An 18,872-nucleotide genomic window follows, 5' to 3' on the forward strand; every position below is an offset into this window, starting at 1 on the left:
GGCCTTCCTGCGTTTCCCACAGAAGCGGCAGGGCTGAGGGAAGACCTGACAGAGAGGCTGTTTCCAAAACCTCCAGGGGGTGCTTTTTGTCTCCCGTGGCCTTTTCCCTCACAGGCTAAGAACAGCACCAGTTGCTTGCGGGCCAGATAAGAGTCCTGGATGGGCCTTTTTTGGCCTATGGGCCATATGTTTGAAACCTTACAGGATTTGAAGCCTTACAGGGTTGCCATAAGTCATCTGCGACTTGTCAGCACTTTCCACCACCACCACCCCAAGAGGAAAAGGTGGAACTTTGTCATATGCTATAGACAGGAGTTGGTGTCTTCCCCGCTCTGCTAAGCCAAGCCTGGAGTCTTCCTCAGGCTCAAGGAGCCTTCTTCCAACCAGCCTCTCCTCCTAGAGGAAGTCTAACTGGGTCAGAGGAAGGATTCAGATGTGTATGAGCCAAGTAGTAGGATCCAAACCAAGGGGCTTAACCACGTTCAGATGTTCAGAAATACAAATTTGGTCTGGTTTTTCATTCAAATCTTTGCCTTTTGAGATGCCTCATCCTGACCAAAATGAAACTGTTCCAAATAGTTCATTTTTTTCTTTTCTTTTTTTTTTGAACACAATTTTATTTTTCATGAAAATATTGACATGTCATCAGTTCCATTAGTATTTCAATTTTTACCCCCAATATCCCCATTTTACTCTCCCCCTCCCCGTGGCTTCCCGCAATGCTTCCCCCCTCGTCACTCCAGTATACCTTAAGATAACATCATATTCTAGTTTCAATATTGTCAAATAGTTCATTTTTTTCTAACCCTGAAGCAGTGTTCCTTCTAAGCTGAGTTAGTGTGAGCTAGCTCACAGGTGTTTAGCCTCCGGCTCACAGATTTTTGTCTTCGCTCAGGAAGGATGGCTCCAGAGCAGACTAATTTATGCAGCAGCCAAATCACTCGCTCACAACTTTAATGCCCGTAGCTCACAAAGTAGAATTTTTGCTCACAAGACTCCACAGCTTAGAGGGAGCATTGCCCTGAAGACCATTATTTGAAAGTTTCTCTCGTGTTCAAAGTCGTTGGATTTGCCTTTCCAGCATCTGTGTCTTCTCTTTACTTTGGCCACATCAATAGAGTTGACAGTGTTCCCTCTAAGCTCCACAGTGTTGTGAGCAGAAATTCTGCCTTGTGAGTGGGAAAGCTAGTAGCATTAAAGTTGTGAGTGAGTCTACATTTGACTATCACGTAAATTAGTTTTAGAAGATTACTTCCATAACCTTGTAAAAACTCAGAATAAATCCTTTTAAATTATATTTAAACTATGTTTTAAGAATAATTTAAACATTATAAGAGAAAACAGAATCAAATTTCACCCACCCCTTTCTACTATATTGGTAGACCTGGTCTCCAGAGAACAGGTCTACCCTCCCCTTTCCACTATATTGGTAGACCTGGCCAATGTTCCCTCTAAGCCATGGAGCCTTGTGAGCAAAAATTCTACTTTGTGAGCTACTGGCATTAAAGTTGTGAGTGAGCAATTTGGCTACTACATAAATTAGTTTGCTCTGGAGCCATCCTTCCTGAGCTAAGACAAAAATCTGTGAGTCCGAGGCTAAAAAACTGTGATCTAGCTCACACTAACTCAGCTTAGAGGGAACACTGGACCTGGCTTCCAGAGAACAGGTCTAACCCATCAGTACTTGGAGGGGGGAACTCTTGCAGTCTACTTTGTGTTTTTTAGTGAAATATGACAACCAGCATTACAGGTCAAGTATAACAGAGGAGGGACAATCACCATCAGAACCCTGCCTAACCTAACAAACAGGAAGCTGCTTAAATGTTATCAACCTGCCCAGACTACTTATGTATTCAGATATTTATATCCCAATTTTCCCTGTGACTCAAGGCAGCTTAGAAATCATACAGGAAAGCATAATAGGAGTGTGCAAAAAATATCATTTTTTTCTGGCTCCATTGTAGCCTATGGGGACCATTATAGTCAATCTCGGGCTCTGGGTGAGCTGCTGGTGCCTCTCCTCAACTCCCCCCCCCCCATTTTCAAAAAGATTGGACCAGAGGGTTCTCAATTCTATGGGCCCCAAAAGGGGGTGCCACCATCCTCCATTGTTTCCAATGGAGGGGAAAATGCCTTGTGGGCTGAAAGCAGTAATCCCAGCGCTGCCTGTTACAATGCTATGTGCCAGCGTCCCCTAGTGTAATTTAGAGGGAACTATGGTTGCCACCTCTCCTTTCTAGCAGGAATCCTGGTGCTTTTTAGTTGCCTCGTGTCAGTTAGAAACTCATCATCTACAGTAATGAGGCTATGGTGGGGTGAGTTTTTCCAGTTGAACTTCTGCCTGACACAGAATTGATAAAGGCCTAGAAGTCCTGATGGAAAGCAAGATACTGCCCTAAACAGAGAATGCTGCACTGTGGCTGGAGAAGGGAGACAAAGGCTGCGATCACACTTTTTAAATAATCCACTTTCAGTGCACTTTCAGATTGGATTTTGCCAGTTCACACAGTAAAATCCCGTTGGGAAGTGTATTGAAAGTGGATTATTGTGTTTGTGTGATCGCAGCCAGAGAATGCTTCATTGCTATCCCGGCCCCTTTGCATCTTCCAAGGCCTGGGCACTGTCTCCAAGGTTGCTTCGCTGGAAGAAAAGGAGGAGGAAAATCTCACTTGGCTTTGCCACAGCTGACTGTGTAAATGAGTCCACCACAATGAAGTTTTGCTGGCCTGGAACCATAATACTTGGGCTCCTACAAAAGAAGTTGTCTGACCAAAGATATAAATAATGTTCTCTTTAACAGGAGCCAACAATCAGTGGCTGGTGTTCTCCCATCATGTTCAGTCAAGTTTGTAGCAAGCAAGCAACTTGGCTGCTGCATAAACTAGTTCGCTCTGGAGCCATCCTTCCTGAGGTAGAGGCTAAAAACTGTGAGCTAGCTCACACTAACTCATCTTAGGCCCTGTTCACACGAGGGGTTTTGGGGCGGGAGCGGGACGGAACGAGGGCGGAGCAAATGGGCGCAATCCCGCGGCAACATCTGGGAATCGTTGCCTGTCCGTCCCCGATCCGTCCCTCCCACCCAAAAACCCGCACTAAAAAAGAACCACCTACCTTGGTGGTTCATCGGATAGAGCGCCTCAAGCCGGGCCGTGGGATTGCCGGCGTGGTCCTTGCGCCGGCGCATCCCGGCAGTTCAGCAGCCTCCCCCTCCCATCCAACTCTTCCTCCCCGGCATCTGATTGTGCCAGGGAGCGACGTGCCGCGGCTCAGGGGATCCATGGGATCCCACCACGGCGTCTCAACTTTGGTGCGGCTTTTAAAAGCCGCACTTTTCCCTGTGTTTTCCCTGCCGTGTGGCAGGGGCCTTAGAGGGAACACTGGTCCCTTGTAGTTTCCCATCCAGCGTGAACTGATGTATAGAAAAGTCAACAGTGAAAATCAAGATTTTCCCTCGACTTTCATCTTTGCTGTGAATTTTCTTCAGGTACAGCAAATCCAGAAAAGAAGAAGGCAACTCCACAAGTAATATTTCTTAAAATATTTTGTATTGTTGCACTGCTGTGAGGAATTTTGATAATCAGTCCTCTTTGAGTATTTCAGGGCCTGTGTTTAAGCTCTTTCCAAAAGATCAAACAGTTTGGGGAAACATCTAACAAATTGGATTGAGCCATGGGAAAAAAGAGAAACCACTCAAGTTGTTTAGTTTACTACCCGCAAACAAGGATGTGGCTTGCAGCTTGGTGAAGATTTCTTAGGCACTTGAATGAAGATTTCATGTTAATTTGGTCATTATTTGTAATTTTAGAAAAGCTATTTCGGAGCTGAATCACTTGTCTGGAATTTCTTTCATTTCCCGGGAGTAAATGTCAAATGTCTGAGCCGCACAGTTTAAATGAGCAGTAAATCAAATGCCCGTTAGACTAAACTATGAGAAATGGTGTTTTCTTTCCTTGGCAGTTGTGTACCCCTGTGCTTTTTAGCGTCTGCATGAAACCAGTGGCTGAGAACAGGGATGCAAATGATATCCGGCCTTCTTCATTTGATCCAGATGAGGCAGGTGGCTTCCTTAAGTGGGCATCTGCAATCAGTGGTGGACCGAGGAACAAATAAACTCAGTCCAGACAGCGCTGATGATGGTGGAGACTTGGCGGCGAAATGCCCATCCTTAATGGGCTTACACTCTCCCTTACTTGGCAGGCTGGTAATTTTGGGATGCTGCTGGCATCTCATGGCCAGGCGTACCTTCTCCCATCTTTGGTGTACCACACCCACTGCTGGAAGGTGGAGAACTGGCAATCTCGTTGACTTTGAGGGTGTGGTCACACGAAAAGTTTGCCGCAGCAGTATATCAGCTCTAGATAAGACTTTGCGTTTGAGATGCTTTGCGCTGATCACACAGCGCCCCCTAAGCTGGTATCATAGTGCTGCGGGCCCATGGTTGGTCGTTCACATCGCTAATGCACCACAACCATAGACTTATGGCCGGGTTGGGTTTTTTCCCTAAGTCCCGCTGTGTGCGCGCAGAAGCAGACAAGTGCACATGCGCTCCTGGCCACGTTCTGTGGGGGCACTGAAGCGCACATCGGAGTGGGGTTGGGAGAAAAAGGACGCACTGGAAACAGAGTGGAATGATCATACTGCTCGTGCGTTTCCATGGAGCCCATGCTGATCAGATGCCCAGAAACCCATCGTGGAAGCGCCTCGCCAAGGTAGCCACTGGAATTTGCCGATGGCTAGCTAATCCATGTTGGAGTCATTTTAGCATAAGGTAGGGACAAGTGGAGCACAGGACGGGAGCCAGATGTGTGCGTTTGATTGTGGTCATTTGATCTGGAGGAGAGGAGTGTGGCTATGTCAGGCCAAACTGCTTGTGTGATCACATACTGGGATTAGGCTACTTCCAAGTATTCTGCATTGAGCTGTGCCTAGAGACAGTTTCGAAATTATAGTGGGTACAGAATGCTGCTGCACATGCGTTGATGGGTATAAGTTAGTGAGAACACATTGCACCTGTTCTATAACATTTCCATTGGTTGGTTTTGTTTATGGGGATCAGCTTCAGGTACTCATGTTGACCTTTAAAGCATTATTTGATTGGGATTCCTGAGGACGGCTTCTCCCACATAAGCCTTCTGGAGCCTGCAGACCTACTTGTGAAACCCTGCTTCTGTAGGTGTCCTCTGTCAGGAGCAGGGTCTTTTCTGTGGTGGCTCTGGAACTGAGAAATGCTGTTCTTGTAAAGTCTGTTGCACTTTCATACACAGGGGGAAACACTGGGTGCTTAGGGGGTTGTTGACATTCCTACTGGTTTTATTGTGGCAAAATCCTGAGGGTCTGCCACCCCAAAATATTTTGATGGCTCTAAAACATGCATCAGCAGTATTAGCAGTACCTCCCTTGGGGCCAGTCAGGTAGCCTAAGTCCAGACAGTGACAATGGGTAGAGGATTCATCCCTCAAATCTTCCCACACTGCCGGCAGCCGGGAGAAAGGTGAGCCCAGATGCACTGCAGGGGCCACAAGCTTCCCTTCAACCCACACAGTGAGAGATACAGGCCAAACATCACCACCCACATGAGCCAATCCCCAGTGGTAGGTCAGCCATTTTGCCGGTTATCCACGATTGTAGAGCAACCTCCTCAGTCCCATTTCCCCGCTGTGTCCATGGAGATGACAAACACAAGGAGAAATTCTGCACCCCCAGGATTCAGAGATCCCGAGGGAAAGCACCACAGTGTGTTAGAAAACTGAAATAAAAGGTCACAGAACCTCCTAATGTTTCCCATACCTGGCCTGTGGTTAATTTTCTTTACCAATTTTGTATCATAATTTTTTCCCCCGAAAGAGGGGGAATGTTAATTATAAATACAAGGCCCTGGTCACATGGGAGATTTTGGCCCGGGAGAGGGACGGATCGGGGGCGCAGCAAACGGCCGCGATCTCACCGCAACATCTGGGAAGCGGCGCACGCCCGTCCCCGATCTGTCCCTACACCCGGGAAACCCGCTGCAAAAAAGAACCTCCTACAGAGGAGGACTTACCTGCAGCACCGCAGCAAGCGCCTTCCCCCCCCCCGGCATCTGATCATGCTGGGGAGGAACTGCGCGGCAGCTCAGGGGATCTATGTGATCCCGCCGCCGCGTGTTTCTTTTGGTGCACCTTTAAAAAGCCGCACTTTGGCCGTACTCCCCCCCCCCGTGTGGCAGGGGCCCAAGTTGGTCTTTTGCTCTGTGCAGGAAGCAGGACACTTGGTTTTCACAGCAGAGCACCTCACATGTAGGTTACCAACCTTGTGGTGGCTGAAGACCTCCTGGGATTACAACTGATCTCCGGCCAACAAAGATCAGTTCACCTGGAGAAAATGGCTACCTTGGAGGGTGGACTATATGGCGTTATACTCCGCGGAGGTCCCTCCCCAAACCCCGCCCTCCTCAAGCTCCACCCCCAGAATGCCCAGGTATTTCCCAACCTGGAGCCAGCAACCCTCGGTCAGTGAGAGAAACGCAAGGCCTGCCTGTTTTTCAGGAGGGCAACTGGAACTCACATGTTGTTCCTGGTCATTTGGGGGAAACTTCCTTGCCTAGAGGACCGGCAGATATTGAAACAGCCTAGCCTACTGCCTTCCTTCCTCTCTTGACCCACTTACCTACTAACACAGTCCCAGAATTAGAACTGCAAGGAATCCCTATAAGCTTGTCTGTGGTTTCCGCCCGTCTGTGCTGCCGGAAACATTGTGAACAATTACTGCCATCTACCGGCCATTCCCAAAGATTTAAAATCTAGAAAAATCCAAACGGGGAATGGGGTCTAACGTTTTAAAACAGAATTCCACTGTGTGTTATCTCCGTACCCAGACTGATGGTATAATTGCTGACAGACGGGCTCCTTGGGAATAACGTGCGGCTGGCCACACACCATCACGATGACGTTTCTGTTAGTGCTAACATAACCGTTAAGACAGGCTCTGTTACCCCTCCAGAAGACCACCTCCTGCCACAAATCAAACTCCCTGTTAGAAATTTTACCTCACGAATATGTGTCAGACTCATTCCTGCAGGCTTCAGCTGAGTTCATCTTACAGAGACAGCGAAGGTTTCCTATTCCCGGAGCCAGATATTACACTTGCAATGTGTGTCTCTGGGAGCAATTAATAATTTCTTCATTGCTGGAGGCTGCTTTTTTATGTCACATTTGGGAGCTCAGTTAGATTAGATGTGGAGATAGCCACGATCAGATCTCTTCACAGGTGTATATATAAGTGTGTGTGTGTGTGTGTTAACTTTAATATATACGTGAGGAAGTTAACTTTTCCTCACATCAGTTCCTAATCTTCCTCCCTCTCTCATAGAGAGAGATTAGGAATTGATGTGAGGAAATGTTAACTTCCGTTTCCCTAGCACATGGACCAATCCAGATGGCCTCATAGGGAGTTCCAGCAATCGCTCTCTAATGCCATGTTTAGTTTAGTCTTTGCTCTGTCACGGGTAGATCAGTCAGCACAGCAATACAGTAAGAAAGCTGCAAACAGAACTTGTACAGCATTTGCACGGGCAAAAAGTCTCCTTCGGTGTATTGCTTCCTTACATAGAATCAAAAAGATTCTCTCCAAGCACGGCGGAAAGGGGCAGGGGAAAAAAGCGGTGCTGTTTGAAATGGCCACAGCACTTCAGAGATGTCTCATTGATGGAATGAAATTCGCTGTATGAAACCCCTGTCCCCGCATCGCGTTGCTCAAAATTGGGCCAACAACGGATAACATCCAGTTTAGCATGGTAATGTGAAAGGCGCCACTATGCCCAGAAAACCCTCTTAGCTCAGTTCTGTTCAGTGGCAAGATCTGCTCATTGGAAAGCTTCCCTGTCAGTTACAGTATCTCATTGCTATCTTCCCCTCTCTCTGACCTCTGTGAACTCAAAGCAAGGCAACCGGAATAACAAAGATCTGAATATATCAAATATTATTGTTTTATTTGCTTTTGTCACATATAAGAAATTAACAGGGGAGGGTTATTTGATTAGACATTAAATGAATGCACATCCCCAGATGCTCGTTACTGATCAAAGAAATGGGATTGCTGGGTTTAAAATAACCGTTTTCCTTTTTCACAAGGAAAGGGGCAGATTTCTTCATTGTGTTCTTCATGTATGGCTGAAGGATTGATCTGTTGTGATTCTCAGGGCCAACCAGGATCACTTGGGCAGCAGGGGCTCTCGGGACCCCCTGGAGTGGAAGGCATCCCAGGTCTGCCAGGGCACAAAGGGGACAAAGGCGAAAGAGGCCGACCAGGAATATCTGGACCAACAGGAGAAGTGGTAATGTCTGAAGGATTGTCTCTTTCCTTAGGTCCCTGAGCACCAGCTATGGTCTTCCGGCAGCCCACCTATTGGCTGTCCCAACACTTAGGATGGCCTGTCTGGCACTGACCTGAGTGCGGGCCTTTCCCTTCATGGCTGTGGGATGGGTTTCCTGAAGAGGCAAAGGGTGCTGCAAATCCTGCCTATTTGCCAGGGCTTTTAAGGGGGTCTGAATGGTAGACATCTCTTAAGGGAGGTGGGAGATATCTGGGATTTGCTATTCTGGAAATATTTTAACTATTAATATAAGTCATTTTGAACCATGGTGGGCAGCCTTGTTGGTCTGAAGCAATAGTTCATTTTGAACTGTAAGGGAAATGTGGGGTAATTAATGAAATAATGGGGCAATACCCCCAAAGACCAGCCTCATTGTGAAGAACAAACAGACAGAATTATTATTTTCTTCGTTTTTTTTAAATCCTAGGGTCAAAGAGGGGTCACTGGATTTCCCGGCGCAGATGGCGTTCCCGTAAGTTGCTGTTCATTCTGGTAATTGGGAAGGCTGAATTTCTGGAAACCAAAGCAAAGTTACAACCTTTAAAGCCCGTTGACTTCAGTGGAGATAGAAGAGTGTGTCTGTGTTCATGATGGCACTGTAAATCTCTTCTTGCCTGTTGGGCTCGGTCACACGTATGCCAACTTTTGTAGGAAATGAGAGGTATCTTGTGATCCTAGAGACAATAAGGGAGGTTTTGAAGAAGTGATGAAGGTGTGCGAATCTTCCTCAATCATGGAATACGAACGCCGCGAGCAGTTCGTGGGACAGCATTATTGTTTCGTTCAACAATGCCTTGTGTCATTTTTAAAGTTCGTATATCGAGGTATGAAGTAATAAGCAAAGAAGATTTTTTTTAATTTCTAGACTGTTTTCACAGAAATCCCCAAGCAGATTTCCCAGATGTAGCCTCTTCTCGCAGCGCCCTTTGACACCAGGCCTTTGTCTACCACCCACAGGCAGAAATCCAAACATGTTCCAAATGTCTATTTTCAGATTCCTGTCTCTCCCGCCTACGCTTTTCTCTGTATGTTGCTTTGCAGAGCCAATACCAGAGAACCCTTAACCTATCTTTTGGGCTCCATTGTCAATTACAGAAATTACCTCAACTTTCGTGGAATTTTCAGCACATGGAATAGTTGGGATGGTCATTTGACTATATAAGGACATACAGTGATACAACACTGCATACTTCCAATGTCATACATTTCTGACACAGGAAACAAGGGAACAGGATGAAAACCGCACCAAGTTTTATGTGCAACGATCACACATATACCGTCGTCACATGATGTGTCTATGCTAAGATGCTCTGGCCAGTCACCTCTTTAAATAGCATGCAGTACAATAGGTGCACATTCAGTTATCACATTGGCCAACTAAGTACAGTTTTCTTATGCTTCCCCACAGAAAATGTCTTCCTTCTGCGGTATATATAGATCCTTGGGGGTTAGATGCATGGGAAGACCAGATTTCACTTCCTGCCTCACTGAAGGCTCAGACAGATGAGACAAAGATTACTTTCATATTTGTCCGCCAATAAATACAAATTATAGCCTTAAGAACATAAGAACATAAGAGACGCCAATGTTGGATCAGGCCAAAGGCCCATCCAGTCCAACACTCTGTGTCACACAGTGGCCAGTCTTCTGAAGCCTTCTGAAGCCTCAGTTTGCCTTGGGGCCGTGCAAGGAAGGGAGAGGGTTTAACCCCTTTGACCTCTACTTGGCTTTACTGTTTAAAGTCAGGCAATGGAAGTTGAAGGCTTAAAGTCCCCACAGGGCTTTGAGATAAACTGAGGCTGCACCAGCCTATAATTTATATTTTACAAATGACACAAGATGTGTAATCTTTGTCTCTTTGAGCGCCCATTATTATTATTATTTTAAAATACATTTTATTAAGTTTTTGGTAAATTACAAACAGTACAGTAAAATTGCATATAAATTGTAAAAAGCTGTTCAAATGTAATACATGCATAGTACATACAGGAAAAGTAGGACTTAGTGTTATCCCGTTCAAAGACTGTATGCTTTTCTATAATGTGGTTGCGCAAACTCCCATGTACAGTGTATCATTTATTGTGTGTGTATATATATATATATACCCTGTTTTCCCGAAAATAAGACCTACCCCAAAAATAAGCCCTAGCAGGATTTCTATGCATTTGTGGTATAAGCCCTAGTGTGTCTTCTTGAGAAAAAATAAATATAAGACAGTGTCTTATTTTCGGGGAAACACGGTAGTATAGAACAGTAGTTCATCAGTTCGAGACACGAGTGTGCCGCATGACGGAGTGAGCTCCCGTCTCTAGTTCCAGCTCCTGCCAACCCAGCAGTTCGAAAGCAAGAAATTGCAAGTAGATAAATAGGTACCACTTTGGTGGGAAGGTAACAGCGTTCCGTGCACCTTGGTGTTTAGTCATGCTGGCCACATGACCATGGAAATGTCTTCGGACAGCACTGGCTCTTCAGCTTTGAAACGGAGATGAGCACCGCAACCCTAGAGTCGGATTCGACTGGCTTTCGAACAAGGGAACCTTTACCTAAGCTATAGTGAAATAATGTGTTCCCAGTCAAACTTATCTATGTGTATCTTATCCAATATGGGATACCTTTGAGCGCCCATTAGACCTTATTTGCTGTGGACAGATTGGGCAGCAAAATATCTCTGTCAGCAGGGTCCTCTTTGGTGATCTTTTTATCTAAAAGCTCACTTTCAGGAGGTATAGATACAGTTCTATATAGAACTTCCATGACACCTGCTGGTGTAACTGAAAACGACTATAGTTGTGTGTGGGAGGTTTCCACTCTTTTCAAGGTGAGTGCCCGTAGGCAAGGGCAGTGCTCTGGATATGGCAAGGCTATCTATGGCTATATGGCTTTGAAAAGGTAAGTGTCCAAGAATACCTTTTAACCTGTCCAGTTCCTTTTTCTTCTTAATACGCCAGTAAATCAGGAAAGATGGAAATCACTCAGGCCCGTCATTAGACCTATGGTATGATAAGCTTTGGATGCAATTTATTATGGGGAAAATAGCGGATGGCATAGCAAATCACACTAACGAGGATTATCAAACACCATTCATATGTAAGCGGTTTCCAATAATTCAGTTTCTCTCAGAAAAGGAAGTGGTTCCCTCTTTTGCTAATGATAACTACTGGCTTTGTTTCTGAAAATAGAATTATTTAAAGTAACATATAGGTTAAAGCTACTAACCCACCCATGAACTGTTGCTAGCAGCAAGATAGATGTTATGTTAATGAGCATAATGATATCTCCTTAAGTATTTAGATAACGTTAACTAATGTTTGTTGTTATTCCTTTGGCTCTTCTCATCATTATGTTGTTATATTCTTGTATTGTTACATGTGGAAAACAGTGAATAAACCTTTGTTGATATTTTTTTTTAAAAAAGGAAAGCTAGCTGCTGAGAGATACAGAAAACTAAATCCAATAAGAGTACACTCAATCCAAAGCCTTTTATTGGCATATAAATAAAGATACAGTAATCTAAGTACATACAGAGTCAAATTAAAATTGCCGAGTAACATCACAGAGTATCATCATAAAAAACCTAATTCATAATATCATTTATCAGGCCGTAGGGCCATGGCACTGCAGAGAAACTTTGCTGCTATTTCAGTTATTTCTGTATCTGAGTTATCGAGCAAGAAAAGGAGCTTAAAATCATCAGGGGTCTCTAAAAAATGGCCTAATATGGGATATAGAAGATCCCGACGGGACGCCAAATAGAGAGGGCACTGGAAAAGGACATGGGCAACAGTTTCAACACAATCCTTCATACAAGGACAGCACCTGCTAGGATAGGGAATCCCTTGGAATCTGCCAGATAAGATAGCTGAAGGAAGAACATTAAATCTAGCCAAGGATATGGCTCTATGCAAATTTGGAGCTATGAGTTGATAGAGGTATACTGCTGGAAGATTTGCATTAGGAATAACCAATAAGAGTACAAACTGGGCCAACGTTTCTCTCCCGCGAGTAACCACTGAAGGCATGAGTAGCCCATCTGAAGCGTGGATGCCAGAAGTGGCCCAGGAAACATGAGATGGGGACGCACTTGGACAGGAGCATGCGCATAAGATCATGGAAGTGCCCTGACACCACAAAGGGCACCGTGTGCATATCCAATTGTGGCCGGGCCCCTCCAACCATATTTTGCTGCACCCCGCACATACAGTGCTGCCGGGCTTTCCCAGCTCGAACTGAAACCAAGTGGGAGGTGTTTGGTTGTGGTCACATGCACAGTTTCTGGCACTATAGTGGCACTACCTGAGGGGATTAATGGACCCCTCCAGACAAGAACATCTGCCTCCCGTGGCGCAGTCATCAGCAGCCCGTGCTGTTTCGCAGTGGAAGTGGAATAAACAGATACCAGGGAACAGGGGTCGTTTCGTAGAAAAAGAGCTAGGGGAACTCATTAGCATAACTCATTAGCATATGCCCCTGACATCACCAGAAGTGTGTCATAAGGCCACACCCCCTGACATCACCGGAAGTGTGTCATAAGGCCACACACCCCACCCCCACCTGTCCCGGCCGCCACCGCCAGTCTTGCAGCTCCACTGCTGAGCCCCATGAGGGGCCCGGCGGTGGACCTGCAAGGCTGGCGGGAGTGCAAGGAAGCCCCGCGAAGGCCCTCCCTGGCCCCAGGCAGGCAGGGGTGGGGAGAGGCAGGGAGGAAGCAACTTACCCTCCCTCTTCTCCTGCCTCCTCCTGGCTGAATGAGGGCCGGAAGCGGGGCGGCCGGAAGCGGGGGCGGGGCTTCGTCATGTGCCCCGCCCCCGTACCTCACCCGGGGGAACTGTGATCCCCCCCCGAAATGACCTCTGCCAGGGAAAGTCCGGTATGAACGGGTTGTTCGGGGGTTCCCTCCGGGTTTTCCGTCGTCTGAACTCTGTTGCAGCGAAAGGAACCCGGAAGGGACGTCTGAACTTGCAGATCTGTTTCCACCACTGTTTTTTTAGTTGCTGCCTTTTAGTTGCTGCACATTGCAGGAGCGCATATGTACATCCACCACTTGCATTTAAATAAAACCCACTCTTACGGCTCATCCCGTGGTTGAAGCGCAACCCTAATGTGGACTCCCCCCACCCCCAGAACGACAGCATGGGTAACCTCCTCACAGGGTGCGTGGTCTGGATGGAATACTCCACTGCACTTTGAACAAGTACAATTTAAGGCACCACCATACCGCTCCAAAGGAGCTGCGGTGGCTCAAGTGGTTAAGACGCTGAACTGCAGACCGGAAGGTCGGTAGTTCGGCAGTTTGAGACCCAAGTGCCGCATGACGGAGTGAGCTCCCGTCGCTGGCCCCAGCTCCTGCCAACCTAGCAGTTCGAAAGGAAGAAATTGCAAGTAGATAAATAGGTCCCGCTTCGGTGGGAAGGTAACAGCGTTCCGTGCGCCTCGGCGTCTAGTCATGCCGGCCACATGACCACGGAAACGTCTTCGGACAGTGCTGGCTCTTCGGCTTGGAAACGGAGATGAGCACCGCATCCCTAGAGTCGGATTCGACTGCCTTTCAAGCAAGGGAAACCTTTACCTTTACTATACCGCTCCAAGCCGCCAGTGTGACCGCAGCCTTTTTCTGGTATTTCCATCTCTATGTTCATTCCTACACCCTGCGTCCAAACCCTGCCATGAATTTCAAAGCTGTCTTACTTTGGTGGCAGCGAAGAAACTAGGGAATGGAGACCGATAGTGCCTCTTAAGGATCTTCGTGTCCTGTAGGGGAGTCGCAAAGCACTGCAGAGTTCATGAACCACCACCAGTTGGGTTGGCCACCCTATGGGCCTCTGGAGGCAGGCCTACCTTCTTCTCCCCATAGGACAGGTGCTTCTTTAGGATGGTCACACACTTAAAAAAAAATACCCCAGCTATTCTCTGCTTCCATGGACACCCCTTAATTTTACCACTCCCGCACTCTGTCATTTTGCAAGGGGTGTTTGTCTAAATCATGGTAGACGTGCTAGGAATAAGGCCCGGTTCCAGACGAGTCGGAAGGTCTTGGCCGTGTGGTTTGCACATTTGCAGCAGGTTGTTTATGTTGGACCCTCTGAGGCATACCGAGTCAGCACATCTGTGCAGCGCCTGCTGGGGCTATAAATCCTGTAGTGTGCTACCAGTACATGCCCGGGCAAGGTGACCCGGTTTAAAGAAGGGCGCGTTCAGTGCTGCGCGAGTAAGTTTTCCTTCCTTCTTTGCAGTCACACTTCCACTTAGGTCTTTGAATTGTAGCCTTAGGTCTTTGAATTATAGAAGAGAAACAGATCATAGCTGGACTTCTCCTCCTCCCCCTCCCCTTCCTCCTCTTCCTCCTGCACTCTTCCCAACGCATTCCTGGTGAGTGCATCATATATCATCCCCTTGGTGCTGGTGCTATTCACAAAGGCACCTCGGTTTAAACTGCAGAGATACTACTTTTTTTTACTGCATTTTTTCCCACGGAGCTGGTGAGAATTCCGGAAGCTGCATGGAAGCCGGGGGAGACGAAAACAGAAGCATACGGTCAGATGGAACATCCTTTTTTCTTTGTTCTCTCTCCACAGGGTCATCCGGGTCAAGGTGGATCTCGGGGGAAACCTGGCCACGATGGCTGCAATGGGACCAGGGGAGACCCTGGCCAGGAGGGAACCCCGGGGACTCCAGGCTTGCCTGGTTTCTTTGTAAGTGGCCAGCAGTGACTGTATATACCACACAACCCTAATGAATACTGCCCAAGCATCTACAGAGACTCAGCTCTGTCCCGTTGAACCGGGATCAAATTCTGTACCTGTTACCCAATGGATCCTCAATGCCAGATTCCAATTAATGAAAGCATTTCCAGGGTATAAGGAATTGAAATCCTAAGTCTCAGCGTAGGCCCAGGGAAGTATGAACTGTGTGCTGCTGTGATTATGAGCAGGCATCCCAGTGCACTGAGTTGCTGAATGTTGTTCATACTCACTGACTGCGTCTGCATGGGGAGGGGCCGTGGCACAGCGGCAGAGCCAGTTTGGTGTCGTGGTTAGGAGCGCGGACTCTAATTCTGGGAGAGCCAGGTTTGATTCCCCGCTCCTCCACATGCAGCTGCTGGTGTGACCTTGGGTCAGTCACAAGTTCTCTCAGAGCTGTTCACTCAAGGGCAGTTCTCAGGAGAGTTTCTCAGCCCCACCTACCTCACAGGGTGTCTTGTAGTCTGAACAGTGATCCAGAGGTGGAGAGTTGTGCCTAAGCAGTCATGCGTTTCCCCAGCAGAGAGGAAGGGACAGGCCCATAGTTATGGTGGGGTTTGGGGGGGTTCTGCCCTCTTTCTTAAAGGCACAGTCACAGCAAGAATTTTCCCGTAAATGCTTTTTTCAATCATTTAAAAACATTTTTAAAGGCGTGTGCTCCTTTAAGAAGAGTGGGGTGCTGTAGTTGACTAATTCCCACATTGAGCAAGGGGGTTGGAGTAGGTGACCTCTAGGATCCCTTCTAACTCTATGTCAAGAAACTGGTCTCCTTTAAGAGAGTTTTTCTGCCTAAGGGTTAGTTTTCTTGACTCTAGAAGTCATCACCTCCACCTGCCGGCTTGTTCTCAGAATTATTGCTGAGGCTGGCAGAAGTGATTAACTTGCAGCAGCTGAGAACTGTCCTCTAAAGTGGTGGACAGCTTGCAATTTAGAGATCTCTCCTGGGAGCAGCTTTCTTTTGGCTAAATGGTTAATGGGCTATGGGTGATTGCTAGCATATGAACACCTCTGTAGAATAGGCAGCTTGAGAAGACTCAAAAAGAGAGAAGAATGGCTGAGTCAGAATCCTCAGAATTCTGGCTTTTCTTTCTGCACTGAGAACTTCAGCCCCATCAGACGAAAAACATAGCCACAGAATTCCTGGCTATGGGCCTGGGAAGAGATCACTCCTTCTGAGAAACAGGCTTCTTGGATTGACTCCTCCAGCTCTCTTCTGCCGCAGTCCTCCTGCACATGGGCAAGCGATGGCCAAGCCCTTGGGCAAGTGGAGGAAGGGACAGGAGAAAGGGAAGGCAAGCGAAGGGGTCTGACTCCTGGATGGGGCAGTTGGAAGCCACGGAGGCAGAGCGAAGGAAGGCTAGAGAGGGGGCGGGTACAGAGTTTTGGCTGAGCACTGCTGCCCAGTTCTGTTCTGTGCCCTAAAGACGGGAGCAGGAATCATAGACGCATAGAGTTGGAAGGGACCTCCAGGGTCATCTAGTCCAACCCACTGCACCGTGAGAGAGAGAGAGAGAGAGAGAGAGAGAGAGAGAGAGAGAGAGAGGAGAGAGCCAGTTTGGTGTAGTGGTTAAGTGTGCGGACTCTAATCTGGGAGAACCGGGTTTGATTCCCCCACTCCTCCACTTGCACCTGCTGATGTGACCTTGGGTCAGTCACAAGCTCTGGGACAGCTGTCCTTGAAAAAGAGCAGTTTCTGTCAGAGCTCTCTCAGCCCCACCCACCTCACAGGGTGTCTGTTGTGGGGAGGGGAAGGGAAAGGAGTTTGTAAGCCGCTCTGAGACTCCAAGTGAAGGGTGGGGTATAAATCCAATCTCTTCTTCTTCACTATGCAGGAAATTCACAAATACCCCCCCACCCCCAGTGACCCCTGCTCTATGCCTAGAAGAGGGCAAAAAAACCCCTCCAGGATCCCTGGCCAAACCGGCCTGGAGAAAAATTGCTACCTGACCCCAACGTGGTGATCAGCATTTCTCTTGGGCATGTAAGAAAAGGCCACAGGAACTAACCGCTGATTCAATCCTTCCTGCCCTCCCTTCTTGTGATCTGCATGAGTTCACAGGATCATCAGTGCTGTCAGGTGGCCACCATCTTTACAGGCTTCCCACTGAGCCCACATCTTGGTGCCGTCTAGTCACGGCCGACTGAAGGCGACCCCTGGTGGGGTTTTCAAGGCACAAGAACTAGGGCCAACCCTGCTTAGCTTCTAACAAGATCAGGCTAGTCTTGGCCATGCAGATCAGGATCATAGAAATCATAGAGTTGGAAGGGACCACCAGGGTCATCTAGCCCAACCCCCTGCACAAGGCAGGAAATTCACAAATACCTCCCCCTCCACACCCACAGGGACCGCTGTTCCTCACCCAGAAGATGACAAAAAACCTCCAGGATCCCTGGACAAACCAGCCTGGAGAAAAATTGCTTCCTGACCCCAAAGTGGCAATCAGCATTTCCCTGGGTGTGTGAGAAGGGGCCGCAAGAACTGAGCACTGAGGCAACCCTTCCTGTCAGTTTGGTGTCGTGGTGAAGTGCGCGGACTCTAACCTGGGAGAACCGGGTTTGATTCCCCACTCCTCCACTTGCACCTGGCTGGATGACCTTGGGCAAGCTGTAGTTCTGATGAGAGCTGTCCTTGAAAAAGAGCAGTCTCTGTCAGAGTTCTCTCAGCCCCACCCGCTTCCCAGGGTGTCTGTTGTGGGGAGGGGAAGGGAAAGGAGTTTGTAAGCCGCTCTGAGACTCCTTTGGGTAGTGAAGGGCGGGGTATAAATCCAAGTTTGTAAGCCACTCTGAGACTCCTTTGGGGAGTGAAGGGCGGGGCATAAATCCAATCTCTTCTTCTTCTTCTTCTGCCCTCCTTCTCATGATCTGCCTAAGTTCACAGAGTTCATGATCTGCCTAAGTTCGGGATGCCCACCTATTCCAGACAGACAGATGTTTTACCAAGCTGGCTCACTGGATGCCTGTTCCATATAGGGGTCTATACGAAGTGTGTCTATTAATATGAATTAAATCCGCATGCATTTGTGACTGCAATCATTCACATCCATTGGTTTGGGAATGCTCCCTCTAAGCTGTGGAGTCCTGTGAGCAAAAATTCTACTCTGTGAGCTACGGACGTTAAAGTTGTGAGCGAGCGATTTGCCTGCTGCACAAATTAGTTTGCTTTGGAGCCATCCTTCCTGAGCGAAGACAAATATGTGTGAGCCAGAGGCTAAAAAAACCATGAGCTAGCTCACACTGAGCTGCAGTGGCTCAAGTGGTTAAGACGCTGAACTGCAGGCTGTGGAAGGTCGGTAGTTCAGCAGTTCGAGACCCGGGTGCCGCATGACGGAGTGAGCTCCCGTCTCTAGTTCCAGCTCCTGCCAACCTAGCAGTTCAAAAGTAAGAAATTGCAAGTAGATAAATAGGTACCACTTCAGTGGGAAGGTAACAGCGTTCCGTGCGCCTTGGTGTTTAGTCATGCCGGCCACATGACCACGGAAACGTCTTCGGACAGCGCTGGCTCTTTGGCTTTGAAACAGAGATGAGCACCGCAACCCTAGAGTCGGATTCGACTGGCTTTCGAGCAAGGGAACATTTACCTTTACTAGCTCACACTAACTCAGCTTAGAGGGAACACTGTGAATTGGGATGCCTGCAGTCTATTACTGTTGTTACGCTTGATCCATCTCATAAATCTGCTAGGTGAACAGCGGACTATCTCTGTGGAGTCCGGGGGGGGGGGGGAAGAGGGAGAGTTCTGCTTGTGCCTGAAAGAGCTCTGTGAAACACCCGCGTTGCTGATGCTC

At 47.8% G+C, this 18,872-nt stretch overlaps 1 protein-coding gene across 1 annotated transcript in view; it reads left to right on the forward strand.

Moving 5' to 3' along the window:
• Positions 1–18,872, forward strand: part of COL4A2 (collagen, type IV, alpha 2) — a 218,161-nt gene that overhangs the window by 99,417 nt on the left and 99,872 nt on the right. Inside the window, exons 4-7 of the mRNA XM_015414706.1 lie at positions 8,177–8,311; positions 8,778–8,822; positions 14,923–15,039; positions 16,310–16,379. Of these exons, the coding sequence (XP_015270192.1) occupies positions 8,177–8,311; positions 8,778–8,822; positions 14,923–15,039; positions 16,310–16,379 (367 nt within the window). The remainder of the gene's footprint in view (positions 1–8,176; positions 8,312–8,777; positions 8,823–14,922; positions 15,040–16,309; positions 16,380–18,872) is intronic.

This window comes from Gekko japonicus, unplaced genomic scaffold (genome assembly GCF_001447785.1).
Source record: "Gekko japonicus isolate JY-2015 unplaced genomic scaffold, Gekko_japonicus_V1.1 scaffold1311, whole genome shotgun sequence".
Taxonomy (NCBI): domain Eukaryota; kingdom Metazoa; phylum Chordata; class Lepidosauria; order Squamata; family Gekkonidae; genus Gekko; species Gekko japonicus.